The sequence below is a fragment of the Toxorhynchites rutilus genome, chromosome 1, assembly GCF_029784135.1.
Source record: "Toxorhynchites rutilus septentrionalis strain SRP chromosome 1, ASM2978413v1, whole genome shotgun sequence".
Lineage (NCBI taxonomy): Eukaryota > Metazoa > Arthropoda > Insecta > Diptera > Culicidae > Toxorhynchites > Toxorhynchites rutilus.
The window spans coordinates 14,644,159-14,660,331 of record NC_073744.1 but is presented as its reverse complement, the minus strand read 5'-3'; the positions used below and the strand labels follow the sequence as shown (position 1 = coordinate 14,660,331).

The window sequence follows — 16,173 nt, the reverse complement described above, 5'->3', positions numbered from 1 at the left end:
AAGAATGGAAGTTTGCGTTTTGTTTGCTGATGGGAAAAAAGAAAACATAAAACCAGCTCTCTGATGATGAGGGGATGAATTTTAATCACGAGGCGAATAATGAATAGATTTGGGATGATTCGAATTGAATTGATAGGGGAAGGATGGTAAAGACGGACACCCTAAGTAAAACTTGATTTTTTCGTGAATTTCACAAAAAATATAAAACTAACTCACCACAAATTGATAGTCGGAAAAACGACCAAGCGCAAAATAAAATGTTAAGACATTGGGCACCAACAATTTTGTTTTGAAAACCCCGGTTTTCGGTGATCTTTTGTTTTTTAAAAAAACTCAACTTTTTACGTCTGTGACACTAATAATAGAAGTTCGAATGAGCTCATATTTTGCATAGGGTATATTATCGTGCAAATCAACATTTCGCAGCATGTTCCGAATGAGAAATCGAGATAACTATTTCTATTGGTACCCTAAACCATACGTTTCGTTTCGTATTTCGAAAAAAAGTCCCAGAGTGTCGATTTTGACAAATTTTTTTTCAGGATGACACTAGATTTCCACGTTCATGCAATTTTAAGACATTTGGAATCAAAAATTTTTTTTCGAAAACCCTGATTTCCTTTAATTTCAATTTTCAAAAAACTCAAACTTTGACCGCTTTGCGCCACTTTCCCTTATGTCCGATTGGGCTAATATTTGGAATAGAGTGTACTTTTTGAAATTAGAGATGACAATTTTTATTGGAACCCTAATACATATTTGTACATCATCAGCGAACATGTGAATTTTGCAAAATTTCAGTATTGAAGGTAAATCGTTGATGTATAAAGAAAACAGGATGGAACCCTGTGGAACACCTGATACTATGTTGATTGGTTGAGCATTAATTCTATCTACTGAAACAACTTGAGATCGTTTAGACAAATCTGATTGAATAAGGCGAAACGAACAGCTAGAGAAAAGAAACAGTTCTGACAATTTTCGTAACAAGTTGCAGTGTGATAAACGATCAAATGCTTTTGAGAAGTCTATCATCAAACGAAGTGCTACACCCTTTTTAATTATCTTCCGAAATAATAATGCACTTTGAGTGAAGCAATAGTTGTACTGTGCCCGGGTCGAAAGACTGACTGAAATAGATTGAACAGTTGGTGCGAGTGTATGCAGCTTTGAATTTGATTTTTGAGACTTTTTTCAAAAGCTTTCGATAATCCACATAAAATTCTGATTGGTCACAAATTGTACAAATTATGATGTTTCTCTTTTATCAGTAATACCTTCGCAACTTTCAATGCTCGTGGAGACTTAGAAGATCTCACGCATAAATTAAAAACAGAGCTAATTTTCGAGGCAACCAGCAGTAAAATAAGTTTAACGAGACGAAAAGCAATTCCATTCATACCAATCGAATTGAATTTAATTGAGCTTATGGCAGATACAACTTCGTGTTCTACTATGTCACAAAATTTGAATCCATTTTCATTAGCAGAAGTCATATAAATGCGAAAGGATTTATAGTAGAAATCCATAATCCCTAAATAACATTTCGTTCAATCATGGTAATTTGAATCTCATTATTGTACCAAGGATTTTTTTTCGGTTCAAGCACTTTGAAAGGTACAAATGAATCATACAGTTCAATAAGCCGTTGATTGAGAAAATCGAGTGCTACATTAGGGTCAGAAACAGAATACAGAATAAAGACCAATCGATGGTTTCAAAAGCTTGACGTAGTGTTGCAACTGTGATCAAGTGATCTATGGAAAAGTTTTAGGAAAATAATTGAGTTTTCAGAAAAAAATACTGAAAAAATATTTTTGGAAATCCTACACTGAAAAAAACCGATTTTAAAAACTAAAAGTCGATTTTCTCAAAATAGTCATTTCAGATTTTGATGAAATGGTAGATAAATGATAGATAATATGTACTCTTCCATACATCGCAACTTGTGCATATTTAAGGCAAAACAGTTTTTCAAACAAAAATTGTTTGCGAAGATTTTCTATTTTTTTGGGTGTACAGTTATAAAAAAAAAAAATTATAACAGGTAAACATGGATTTATGGTGACCCTTGGATGCTAAAGTACAGTTTTTAGCTTGTTTTTGTAGTCAAATACAATATGCTTCAATTCAGAGAGCAACGACAGCTCTCAAACAATAGCCCTCTGCCAAAAAACTTTTTAATGGTATCGAATAGTTGTTGTAGATTAAGGTATGTATTAAGAGTCACTGTAAGTCACTGTAGATATAATAATAAGAAATGGATTGTATAGATACCTAAAGGATGAATAAAATGGGTCTGCAGTTGTTTTAAAATTACCAATCGTTACCGGCAGAAAATGTAAACGGAAAACGGAAAATAAATAGCATTATTTTGTTTCTGCGTAATCATTAGAATTCGACAAAGAAAAGTGTGACATTGTTGAACAACATGAGTCAAGCCATGACCTCCAGGATTTGCAAGGATTACAAATGCAGTTCTGATATTAACAACCCCAAGTGTAACCGTAATAAACAACGTCGGTTCACATCAACAATAATATAGAAAATACGTTTACTGGGATATACTCATCCGTTGGATGATACAATGCTAATTTGTGAATCTTGTTTGGCAGTGATTTGGCACAATAGGTGTGTTCAAAAAAAAAAAAAAAAAACACGTAGAGATTAGGATAAAACTAACCAAAATATTGAAGATTCACAAGCTCCAACAAATGGATACCTTTAGTTATCTATGAAATTCATTTTTTATTATAATATCTACAGTGACTCTTAAAAGATATCTAAATCTACAATAACTATTCGATACCTGACCGATCGATCAAGAGATTTTGATGGCTATTGTTTGAGAGCTGTCGTTGCTCTCTAAATTGAAACATATTGTATTTGACTACAAAAACTAGCTAACAAATGTACTTTAGCATCCAAGGGTCACCATAAATCCATTTCTACCTGTTATTCATTTTATCTATAACTGTACACCCAACAACAAAAAATAGGGATTTTTTCGAGAAAAAATCTTCAAAAAGTTTTTGTTAGAAAAACTTTTTTGCCTTAAATATGCACAAGTTGCTATGTATGGAAGAAATGTAAAGCACATATTTATCTACCATTTAACTGTCATTTCATCAAAATCTGAGATTTTTTTTTCTCTATTATAGTGACTTTTAACACATTTCGACTGGTTCGTCACTTTTACTTCCATTTTTGGAAGAATGTCGGGAGTGAGAATTGAACTCGTGATCTCTGCGTGAGAGGTATGGATGTTACCACTACGCCAGATCGCCTCCACGAAAATCTGAGATGACCATTTTGAGAAAACCGACTTTTAGTTTTTGAAATCGCTTTTTTCAGTGTGGGATTTAAAAAAATATTTTTTCAGTATTTTTTTCTGAAAATTCATTTTTTTTCCTAAAACTCTTCCATAGATTACTTTTTTGTAGGGCTTACCATTTTCGAGTAAACAAATTTAAAAAAAAAATATCAAAATTATTTAGCCCTTTACATATGTTAGTCCAGATAAATTTTCGGAAAACTATGTATGCCAAGTTGATTAATTAGGTAAGGTCTTCACGCCCAGAAAGTTTCATTAAGTTCTGAGAGGGCCATGCCAATCCCATAGACGAGTTGGCGCGAAATCCGTCTAATACAGTCATACATCATTTAGCTGATTGTATAGATTTTCGGATCAATCATTACGTGGAGGATTATAGATAACGCCTATTAAAAATGTGGAATTGTTACGCTAAACTTGAAGGAACAAAAATTCGGTTCTGTTTACAATTGTAATAAACACAAATTCCACCACCTTGACTCTATAAACGATCATTCCTAACCGAATTAAAACCTTCAATAGCAATCAAATTCAATTCATCTAAATAGTACTTTTTTCATTCTAGAGAACAAAGCAGTTCCATCTAAGAATGTTTGATTATTTGGTTTTATTCTTGATTTTATTTATTCAATAACATTATCCAAAAAAATATTAGAATATATGTATTTCTTTTGCTAACGTGTTCCGTTTTAATTCCCCTAACCCAGATGGTCATGAATTGCGGATCAGACAAACAGTTTTTTCAAAGATCTTTCTACGAGCTTACCGGGTGCAAAATATACCTTTATTGTTCGCGAATAGTTTAATTTATTTGATTCGAAGTGTTGGGCCTTTGAGAACTGCTCATTTTTCCCATCTTTCAGGCAATTTGTGATTAAAAAATTTGTGGTCCCCGATGAATTAGAAACGTGACAACGTTAACCACAAGTGAGAGTTTGCAACAATACACTGTTGGAGATTCAATTTTGAAAAACCAAAAAATAAATGTCAAAGAGACCATACACAAATATAAACACTTTTTTATCACAACAGACAAAAAAAAGCGTAAATGGCTAAACAAACAGGTCAATGAAAACTCACCGAAAATCCTGGTCGCACTCGCGCCGAATGTCCGGGCCGCCGTCGCCAGCAGAAGCGCAACTAATCCACACGTGGCTATAAATCCCGCGTTGTCGCGACCACTTGGCACAGTTCTCCACGACGAGGCGCTCATTGCGGCCACCGTTCGGAGGGAAATCCCGGCGCTGTTGATTTTTCTACGTTTAATTCGGTTCCCACTTGCTGCCTTTATTTTCGGCGTTTGTTCGTGTCGATTGCCGGCTTCTTCTCACACACTTCTCCGTCCCGCAGCATCCAGTGTGAAAATATTCGATAGTAACAATAGCAACGGTAAAACCAGCAAGAAAAAGGATGGCACCACTATTCGCCGGTTGTTGTTTCGGAGCCATCGTTTGGCCGAGTTGCACCTGTTTCTGGCCACCGTTTCTGTCGCTGGACTTTCGAATTGATCCATTTCGATGGCACGTTTTTTGTTTGCTCTCACTCCCGTGTTTGGAAAAAGACTATTGCACACGTATACACAGTTAGGGAAGAAGTTTATTCACCCCGGGAAATATAAAACTACACTCCAAATCCACTCGAAATATAACTGAGCAAAAAAAACTGCCTCTCGCTCGGTTTCTATCGGTGGGTAAGCGATTTTACTTGCGCCATTTGGTTAAATCCCCTATTGTTTCAAACTCACACTCACAATTTCACACAAAAACTCATCCCATGCACTCGCAGCGTGTGATTCCCACCACCGATTCTTTTTTTTCGCGACACCACCAGCACCCCACGGGGAGTCAGTTCTCTGCGGGAGGACACACTTGCGCTACAAGGCGTGCCGCTGCTGGACAGCATCATCATCCGTCGTCTCCGCTTAGGCGATCCCCTGGAAGCAGAAAATAACACCTCAAATGAGCGAGTGAGCGAAAAGGATAGAAGAAAAAAAAAACCGGGAAAAAAACGTGTAGGATGAACACACACACACACAAGCGGAAAGGATTTTCTTCGCTAGGTATTTCCCTAACCGTTTTTTTGTTGCATTGGAGATTCTGGATTTTTTTTTTGTTTGTTTCTGCCGCCATTGTGTTGTTTGCTCGCCCCATTGTGTGCCGATAAGTGTGGGTGTTTATGTTGTTCGCTTCTGCCTTTGTTTGAGCCGCGGCTTTTCTCACCCACTGGCACTTGGGGTGTACACGGGGCGCTATGCTGTCATGAAAACATTTAGACTGTGACGCGTGGAGGCTTCAAGGATTCTGGGACTAGAACGATTGTAGCGATTGTAGACCGCTTAGTACGAACCCATTTTGAATGCTTCCAAGAAAACTATCATTGGAGCTCATGTAAAATGCGCAGCTCACAGTTTGATATTTTCAAAGGTCAGTCAGGGTGATCAAACATTACAACCTTCTCCTATTAAGTGAAAAGCTCGATAAAACCATGGTTTTTCACGAAAATTCCCGTCTTGCTTAGTCAGAGACACAACCCAATTGCTATGGCGGTATCGAACTACACCCAAAGTTTTTTTTTTTAGCACAAATTATAGCATCCCGATTTTTTACATTAAATGAGCTGAAAAATAACAGAAAATGTTCTACTCCCCAATACATGTATATTATTTGTACAATATATATGCTGGAGCCAATATGTGCGAGCGAAACAGGAGACACATTTAATTGAATGCATATGAAAGCTTTTCGTATAGTTTGCCAAATATACGGCCCAGACAGAGAAAGATATATTCTCGTTCATGTTCTTCTTTATCCTCTTAGAAAACACTTTCCAACTTCATTTTATGATGAGGTGTAATATTATCACGCTTCAATATAACAACGCTGGCAGCTATATGGATAGCGTGGTCGTGTGAAATAGCTTTGCATTTTAGCCGGCCTTGGTTCAATCCCCATTGACGTCGTACGGACTTTTTTTCTTTGGTTCAATCCCAAATGAAATGAGAAAAGAAAACAGAAAGAGATGTCTGCACGCATACATACAAACCATTTTTAAGCTTTAAAAACAGCTCATTATTTGCGCATTCGGCTCTCCAGCACACGAAATGGCATCATTTCTGCCAACGCTAGTTTGGATGTAGTATGGTATGACATGGGAAAGTGATTTTCAACCGTTCTATTTATTCCTATTGACGAATTTCATGCCAACTCGTCTTAGGAGTTGGCAGCACCATCTCAGATAGTAGTGAAACGTTGTGGGTGTAAAGACATGAGTCATTTAAGCAACTTTGCATACTTCAAATATTCGAAAAAAAATTAGACTACTTTTTGGAAAAAGACAATTTTTTTTTAATTTTTACAAAAATTCATAATTTAGAAACTATGATACCTACAAAATTCTTGTCAAAGGATAAAATGTAGGAAATTGTTTTAATTTTCACAAAAAAAAATACCAAAAATTAAAAAAAAGTTATTTTAAAAATTAAAATTGATTTTTCTCAAAAACGTTTTTTTTAATTCCCAAAAAAATATATATGAATAGCCCTTGCAATTTCCAACACGTCGTTCATACATCGGAAGATGAGCACTTTTACAGGGAAGAAGTTTTTCGAACAACAACTTTTTCATGATTTCTTTGAAAAAATTCAACCCCAATTTTGTTTAAAGTCAAGATAGCGATATAGTGTATTCGACAAAGTTTTAGATCTTATTAAAATGTGAACTTTTGTCGAAGACATCAACTTTCTATCTTTTATAGTTTTTGGAATATAAGTCATTTTTATATGAAGGCTTCTTAAAAAGGCTATTTATATCTATTTTTTTTTCAGAATTTTGAAAGCCTTTGTTTTCGAGAAAAATGAATTTTAATATCCAAATTTTTTTTCGATGAATTTTTTTTCCAAAAAAATCTTTGATAATTTTTAATGAAATCCAAAATAATTTCCTACATTCCATTATTTGACTAAACTTTTGTAGGTCCGATAGATTTTTTTGTATGTTTTCTTTAAATTTTGAGTTTATTCAATTTTTTTTTTGAAAATCTTAACTTAAAAACTTTAAGATCTACAAAAAGTTGGTCTGAGAATTAAATGTAGGAAATTACTTAGGTTTTCATTAAAAATTATCCAAGAATTTAAAAAAAAAAATTCATTGAAAAAAAAATATTTTGGAAATAAAAATTCATTTTTCTCGAAAACATAAGTTAAGGACTTCAGGTTCAATGAAACAATGATAGAGTTTGAGCTCTAGACTAAAGGGTGTGTCACATCAAATTGCATCACGGAAAAAACGCTGTAGAAATTCGCTCAGTAGACCGATCCTTTTGAAAATTTTAGGCAGTAAAATAAAAACTATTAAACAACTTTTGGCATTTTCTTTTTATTCATACTTCGAGCCCAAGCCCGTATGCTCGCACCTTCCTCTTTACCCCGTCCATAAGGTTCTGTACAACGTCAGGTTGTAGTTTTTTTTTTTAACAGAAATCCATTTTCTCTTGAAGTCCGCCTCCGATTTGACAACTTTTGGGTTCTTCCGGAGGGCCTGCTTCATAATCGCCCAATATTTCTCTATTGGGCGAAGCTCCGGCGCGTTGGGCGGGTTCATTTCCTTTGGCACGAAGGTGACCCCGTTGGCTTCGTACCACTCCAACACGTCCTTTGAATAGTGGCACGAAGCGAGATCCGGCCAGAAGATGGTTGGGCCCTAGTGCTGCTTCAATAGTGGTAGTAAGCGCTTCTGTAGGCACTCCTTAAGGTAAACCTGCCCGTTTACCGTGCCGGTCATCACGAAGGGGGCGCTCCGCTTTCCGCAAGAGCAGATCGCTTGCCACACCATGTACTTTTTGGCAAACTTGGATAGTTTCTGCTTGCGAATCTCCTCCGGAACGCTGAATTTGTCCTCTGCGGAGAAGAACAACAGGCCCGGCAGCTGACGAAAGTCCGCTTTGACGTAGGTTTCGTCGTCCATTACCAGGCAATCGGCTTCGTCAGCATTTCGGTGTACAGCTTCCGGGCTCGCGTCTTCCCCACCATGTTTTGCCTTTCGTCGCGGTTAGGAGCCTTCTGAACCTTGTATGTACGCAGGCCCTCCCGCTGCTTGGTCCGCTGAACGAATGAACTTGACAAATTCAACTTATTGGCGACATCCCGGACCGAACTTCTCGGATCACGTCTAAACTGCTTAATACGCGCTTGTGATCTTTTTCACTGACGGAGCATCCATTTTTGCCGTTCTTCACCTTCCGGTCGATGGTTAGGTTCTCGAAGTATCGTTTTAGTACTCTGCTGACCGTGGATTGGACGATTCCCAGCATCTTACCGATGTCCCGATGTGACAACTCCGGATTCTCGAAATGAGTGCACAGGATTAATTCACGACGCCCTTTTCGTTCGACGACATTTTTCCAAATTTACGAAAAATTGACAGTTAAGCATGGCCAACGTGATCTATACACTCTTATCTGATTATAAGCGGAAGCTGAAGATATAATTCCTAAAAATTAAATTTCTACAGCGTTTTTTCCGTGATACAATTTGATGTGACACACCCTTTAGAACTAGTTTATTTCACATTGTTTCCCATTTTTATACACGGCTAGAAACTTTACTTTATCTTACAGTTTACCCGTATCTCCTTTATTTACCCTGTTTCCTAGCATTGTCTTTGTTCAATGCGTACCCACGTGGAAAGCATGCTCTATGTTTCTTGCATGTTGTATACCTGGCGGCGGGTCTGAATGTAGGGATCATAACTCATATACTTTTAAAATTCTGAAAAAAATAGATATAAATAGCCCTTGAATATTTCAACAAGTTTTCCAATTCGTAACATTTTTATGTATAAATTATTGCAATTTACATGCTCTGCTAACTTTGCGCTATTTAGAAACAAGAACACGTCAAACGTGAGAATTTACACACAAAAATGTTACGAGCAAAACATTATTTTTTTCAGGAGTCTTCATATAAAAATGATTTATATTCCAAAAACTATAAAAGATAGAAAGTTGATGTCTTCGACAAACGTTTATATTTGACCAAAATCTAAAACTTTGTCGAATACAATATATCGCTATCTTGAATTTGAACAAAATAAGAATAAGTTGTGTTTTTTCCAAAGAAAACATGAAAAAGTTGTTGTTCTAAAAACTTTTTCCCTGTAAAAGTGCCCATCTTCCGATGTATGGACGACTTGTTGGAAATTGTAAGGGGTATTCATATATATATTTTTGAGAATTTAAAAAAAAATGGTTTTTGAGAAAAATCAATTTTAATTTTTAAAATAACTTTTTTGTTAGCGAAATTTTTTTCCAAAAATTTTATGGTATTTTTTTGTAAAAAATTTGATAATTTCCTACATTTCATCCTTTGACAAGAATTTTGTGGGTATCATAGGTTTTAAGTTATAATTTTTTGTAAAAAATTAAGAATAAAAATTTGGCTTCTTCCAAAAAGTAGCCTAATAATTTTCCGAATATTTCAAGTATGCAAAGTTGCTTAAATGGCTCATATCTTCACACCCACAACGTTTCACTGCTACCTGAAATGCCGCTGCAACGGTAATTTGGCACCCCAATGTAAACATAGTGTTGATGATACACTATGCTAAGGATTGCATGCTCATGCAGCAAAATTAAATTTCGCCCGATTTGGGGATAAAAACCTTTGTAAAGGCTTTTGATTCGATTTACCTTTTTAGTTAGAAATAAATCAAGATGAAATTTGTTAACTTTTTTTGAAAAAATCGTTTGTTCCTCTTTGTTTTGTGAAATTGCATGCTTTTTCGTAAAAATTGATTTAATTTACGTAAGATAGTGTATTTCACTTCTATTTTGTATGAAAATGCCAAAAAATACATTTTTCAGTGATTTCAGGACGATTCTTTTAATTTGAAAAAATAAAAAAATGGAGTGCCAAATTTATACCCAGGCATCTCGGGTACTCGAATTCGAGTTGTTTCACTTCTATGCTCAAAGCTACGAGCCAAATCAAGATTTTTGAAATCGGTTTGCGGGGAAATGTCCGCAATAGATCCCTTCATAAGCTGACGTAATATGAAGAAATTCCGAGCATTGGCCAAGAGCTAAGTCCAAAAAACAAAATGGAGTACCGAATTTGTACCAGTTCCTCTAATGGTACTTCCTTTCGCTTACCTCAAGTTCGTCACGCTTTGTTTCAAAACGGTATTTTCATTGTGTTTGTGAAAATACAATCCATTGAAAATTTTTCGGTCAAACCTGTAAGTCTGCCGTTACTGATCCCTGCCGGTTAATTTCTTCATCAGAATCGACTCTTCTCCCGAAGGTGATTTGGAAGATTTTCTGTGGTCCAAAAATAATGAATGAACTCTGCTTCGAGATTAACTGCAAAAGATTATGCAGGAACGTCAAACTTTTTTTTCAAATAGCTGCAATTCAGATTTTGAATATGTGTGTATGAATACGTTCAAGAACATTGCATATAATTCCACAGTTTTGAGTAATATACACTAATATTATATACAGTAAAACCTGTTTTTGTGTGGTTTTTTTTGTGCGATTCTTTTGTGCGATTTTTTTTTGTGCGGTATATGAACAGAAGCATATTTGACGAAGTTTGTCATATAGTAATTATCAAAGATTTCTCTTAATAAAATCGATACGCACTTTTCAAAAGTTACACTTGAGTCAAAAAAAAAAATCCAATTGCTTTGGAAAACTCATATCGAATTCTATCATTCGAATCAAAAATACTCATGTTTTGTAATTTTTCGATTTCATTTGCAATTTCATTTGCAATTGCAAAATATGTGACTAGTATTTTTTATATACATTTTTTTTATTAGGATACCCATTTACATTTAAGGGTGGTCCGAAAAATCAAATTTCCCCCCTTTTTTTCAAAAACATTTTTTTCCAAAAACTCATTACTTTCGAATTACTGAACCGATTTGGATGATCGACATATTAGCTAGTCTTTCTTAGAAATATATTATACTTTGAAAAAAAAATTGATTTTGTTTTTGAAATTATTGATTGTATTTGTTTTTTCTAGTTTATATGGCTTTGGTCTAGATCAGCGGTATTCAACCTTTTTTTTCAGATGGGCCACAAACACGTGGTAGTCATGGTGTCGCGGGCCGCTTGTGTCTATGACGCGACCGCATTGTTAACGTAGGAGCTATGAATGCCGAAAAACAAACATTATAGTAATTCAAGAATGAAACTTTTTAGCACAAATATTTGGTAGCACTGAGGGCCGTTGAATGAATGCTCTCAGTGAGGGAGAGGTTTCATTGTTTGCGAATGTTTCGCAAACTTCCAGTTTCCACAGAAAAACACAGCACTCACTGCTGAAAATAGCTTTTTCACACCCGGCTTCAAATGCGTTGCACTTTGAGGACATTTTAAACCCTGAAACAATGCTCGAATTCACGAAAAATTAATTGATCGATCGGAATGTCACCATTAAATCATTCACGATTTATTAGTCATCTTGCTAGTGACCATTTGGCAGCGACAGCGGAAGCATTCTAAATGGTCTTTGTCAAGGCCGAATGTTTTATTTAGTTTTCCAAATTGGCCTTTTTTAAGGCTAGAGGCGTATTAACTGAGGAAGTCTGAGAATCTGAGAGAGCTTCTATAATTCAAAACATCATCATCATTACACCAATAAACCCGAACACGCTTCCAAATTTACAGAATCTCTCTTCCACCATAAATTCAACAAGAAACTGGAACCAGCCAGGGTAAGCACGATATTTATACTACTTTCACGGCCATCCGACGACATGCATCATCTACTGAGTTCTTATGATTTCACCAAAACTTATAGATTTTTGTGATTTCATTCGTTGGCTTTTAAAGCTGTGAAAAATTAGGTCAATAATTAACAAACATCACTTTTACACTTTTTATCCTTTGAAAGTAATTGTAATACCACTTCTCTCAACCGGCAAAGAGATGTTAACGCTCGAATCCTTGCTCCCCAAATGTTACATATCGTGTTCGAAATTTTCAACTTGCACTCCAGTACAGATGCAGGAATGATGTGGTGCAAAAATAAAGAAACTCTCTCCACCAGACGGCGTGATAATCAACACAGTGTCTCCACCGAACATACATCACTATGTGGATACCAGTCTTTCATTTGTCCTTTCTATCGAACAAATTAGCTTTGTCTGAAATCAGTATTGAGAAAGACTGCGGTCTGCAAGTTCGAATTATAGAGGCTTTAAAACTTCAATTTATTCGGCTTTAACTTTGAAAACAAAACCTATTTGGAAAACTCAACTAAACTCTGAATCATGAATGTTGTGAAATCGCGAATGGCTTGTTTATACTCGATAAATTAAAAAACGCTGCATTTTCTATTTCTATTTCATAAAACCGTGTTCTGTTTTCTGATTTTGCACCATTTCTGAAAGATATAGCCCTACGTAAAAAAAATAGGTGATGATTTCATAGGTTTTCGTTATTGTTACACATTAAAAATAGTTCAAAAAGCGTCTCATGTCTCATGTCTCACCCATAACGTTTCACTGCTATTTGAGATGGTGCTGCCAACAGCCAGTCGAGTTGGCATGAAATCCGTCTATTACATTGTAATGTAACCAAAATTGATAAATAAAGATAATTTAAGTAAAAAAGGCCTGTTTAAAGAAATTTTCAAATTGAGTTTTTTCAGGAGGGAAAAAATGGAGACTTCGACTTAACACAAAAAATAATAAAAACATTATTTTTCAATATTCTTTAATACTTTCGTTTGTTTCTGGTTTTTAATTACGCCTGTCAATTCATGGAATTTATAATAATGAAAAGTCAAGAAAACGAGCTTCAAAGTTGTTCGCTCTCACAACAACTAACAGACGCTCATCTGCTTTTGATTTTGTAACTACGGATACATTGAGAATCAGATACTGTAACATTGTGTATATATATTTGCAAATTTATCAAGAATCTATAGAATTAAAAAAAAGAACTATTTTTGACCTCGTAAGCTGTCATAAACTGCAATTTTATTAGCCTCAATAAATCCAGTTCCCTGGCTTATGATTCAATTTAAAATGAAAGAATTAAAAAAATATATACGACGAAAATGGGTTACGCAGTATTAGAATGAATAATAAGCATGATGGGGGGGGGGGGGGGGGGAATGGGTACAACAAAAGAACAGGTGTCACCACCTATGAATGGTATCTTTTATTCATGAGTATTAAACTCGACCAAAATCCCGCCGCCTGTTTGTCCACATCAACTCAACGATTAATCTGTTTCAACGGTGATTCCGACATTAAACTGAGAGCAGTAATCTCAACAAGGATGCAAAAGTTCAAAAAACCCTATCTTCGCAATTATTCTTTTGGTGCCTCGTGACCCGTGCCAAAGTAGAAATCGCGCTGTAAATCACCACTTTATGTAATTATGGTTCGTTAATTTTTTACGCCACCGGATGGCGTGTCGGAACCTGTGCATTTACGTGTTTTTTTTTCGGTGGATTTCACATGGCTTTTGGATGCAATTATGTAAATTCATCATCCTCGTGGACTCGTTTGTGCATCGGAGTATTCCGGTTGGCTTGAAAATCACGCTACACAGATCATCGTCATTATTTCGTTAAATCCACTTTCTCACTTCTTTCGCCCATAAACATAAACAAGTGCACCCACCACACAGCCGCACACACACACATACCCTTTCGCTGTTTGATTTGATTACGTGAATGCTCTTTATCCGGTTGACTGAACATGGATTGAAAAAAAAGCAAACGCATCATCTCTCACAGTGAATACACAAATCATCGAACATTGTTTACAAACAAACTCAGCCGAAGTTTGACTGATGACAGCGCCTGTCAGCGGAATCCGATTTCAACTCACCTTTTCAATTATATTCTTTCCCCATCTCGAAAACACTCTTTTCCCCATCTCGAAACCGCACTAACCTACACCGGAAATGTCCTTTCACTCGACAAACAATATCTCTTTTCCATCCAGCTTGACATTTTGCTAACTGTCACTTTTTTATTCTCGTCGCGACGCGAAAAATTCCTCATCCGTAACACGCCAAACAAGCGAAAACTGGAGCAATTTTACTCCCACGAGTGCTCTCCCGCTCCACTTTATTTCCACCCCCTCCCGGTTGTCAAGTTCACTTCCCCCCTCTCTTCCCCTCACCGGGGTGGCCGAAGAAAACGGAGATTATGACGGTGGCGGTGGGCGAAGGATCCTTCTCCTTGCCAGCATCAGCCTTTGAGACCGCACGACGGATGGAGCCAAGACGCGAACGGCGCGAGATCGCGATGATCACCGCGAGACAGCAAGCAAAATCTCCCGAGCCAAGCCGGAGCGAGGATAACGCGGAACTAAATCAGCACTTCGTTTCCTGGTTTGTAATTAGTCCCCGTTGCAAGGAGCGTGAGCACGATTCGCTCGATGACAGCGCTCTGAGCGGAAGGATTATACACCACCGCTCGGGCAACTGCTCGAATGGGAAGGGCGCAAGCGCCCACTCACCGTGGGTATCCTTCCGTGAGTACATCCCGCGGGAGCATGTGTGAGTGAGTGTTCGCTGGGTGGTTTGTTTTGAATTTTTACAACGCGTGGAGAACAAAGAGCGAATCTCGTGGGAAATTCGACGCGTGGCAGTGTGCGCGAGGGATCGGTGGACCCCCCGACACTGAGTGACATCGTCTTTTGGGTGGTTTTTTTCCTTGAATTCAGCAACAACAAAAGCAAACTCTGTCGAACCCGAACCCCGAACCGAAAGCACGAGCGGAAGAGGTTATGTAATGCATCGTTGGTGGTATGGCTTCCCGGAGTGGTTATTCTGGAAAGCACCTCGGATCTAGGCTTCTCCGGGAAACTCCGGGATAAGCTGTTGGCTCTGTCATTGTTGCCTTCCATCGAAATTCGATACAATTCAATCGATGGGGGGGGGGGGGTGATGTAGCAGGTAGGCTGCCGAATTCGACTCGTATGACAATACGAGTATTTTATGGCTTCATGTTTGAATTAATTCTTCTGTGTGTTCTTTGCGCAATTTGGTTGGTTCAGGTCAATCACGGAGAGCAACTACGAATTGTACAGTCTACCCAAGCTCAAGCTTCATGTTTGAATTAATTCTTTAATGGAAAGGAGAAGTTTGTACTGGAGATAATTCAATCTTAACCGTTTGGATTGGAGGAAATGTTTAAATGTGTGTTTAAAGATGAAATTCGGGGTAAGTTAGAACGAAAATCATAACTTTTACTATTACCATTACCAGAATATTGGAATGCTTTAACGTAATCCGTGCCTTTACATTTCCTTGTTCCGTGAAATCAAAACAAACATTTTTGCGCGCTGACTTAATCGGTCCGAAAACACCGTTTTTTCCAAATATATCGCCAGAACCGCACGTCAGGTAATCAAATAGGGATAATCGATTGTAGTGGTTTTGAAAACTAAACTGAAAAATCTTTTTCCGTATAGTTTGGAACATTTAAACTAACGCCATGTTATTTTTTCATCCCTGGGGTAAGTTGAAACCAATGAAAATCGACTATTTCTTAAACATTGCTGCAGATAATTTGTCGGTATGAATGTGAGATGATACATTCACAAAATAAGAATCATTCATATTTCGTTGCTCGGTATTTTCTACGTAATTTATGAATACACAGACTTGATACAAGTAAAATTTGTTAATTACTAGGGGTCACTAAATATTACGTAACGCAATTTTTTTTACTATTTTAGACTCCCTGTTCTCTACATAAAATGTGACAAATGGTCATTTGCATAAAAATGTTTAGATTTATTCGGATTTATTTCTGAACAAGTTTCCACAAGGCATCCCCTCCTCTCTTTCTGAGTGCGTTACGCAAC

General features: G+C 36.8%; 1 protein-coding gene across 1 annotated transcript in view; it reads right to left on the bottom strand.

Moving 5' to 3' along the window:
- LOC129763235 (tyrosine-protein phosphatase 99A) overlaps positions 1–14,635 on the bottom strand; it is a 279,440-nt gene extending 264,805 nt beyond the window's left edge. The window contains exons 1-2 of the mRNA XM_055762109.1: positions 14,185–14,635; positions 4,415–5,267 (exon numbers count right to left, since the gene is read on the bottom strand). Of these exons, the coding sequence (XP_055618084.1) occupies positions 4,415–4,547 (133 nt within the window). The 5' untranslated portion in view covers positions 4,548–5,267; positions 14,185–14,635. The remainder of the gene's footprint in view (positions 1–4,414; positions 5,268–14,184) is intronic.
- Between the last annotated feature and the right edge of the window lie 1,538 nt (positions 14,636–16,173).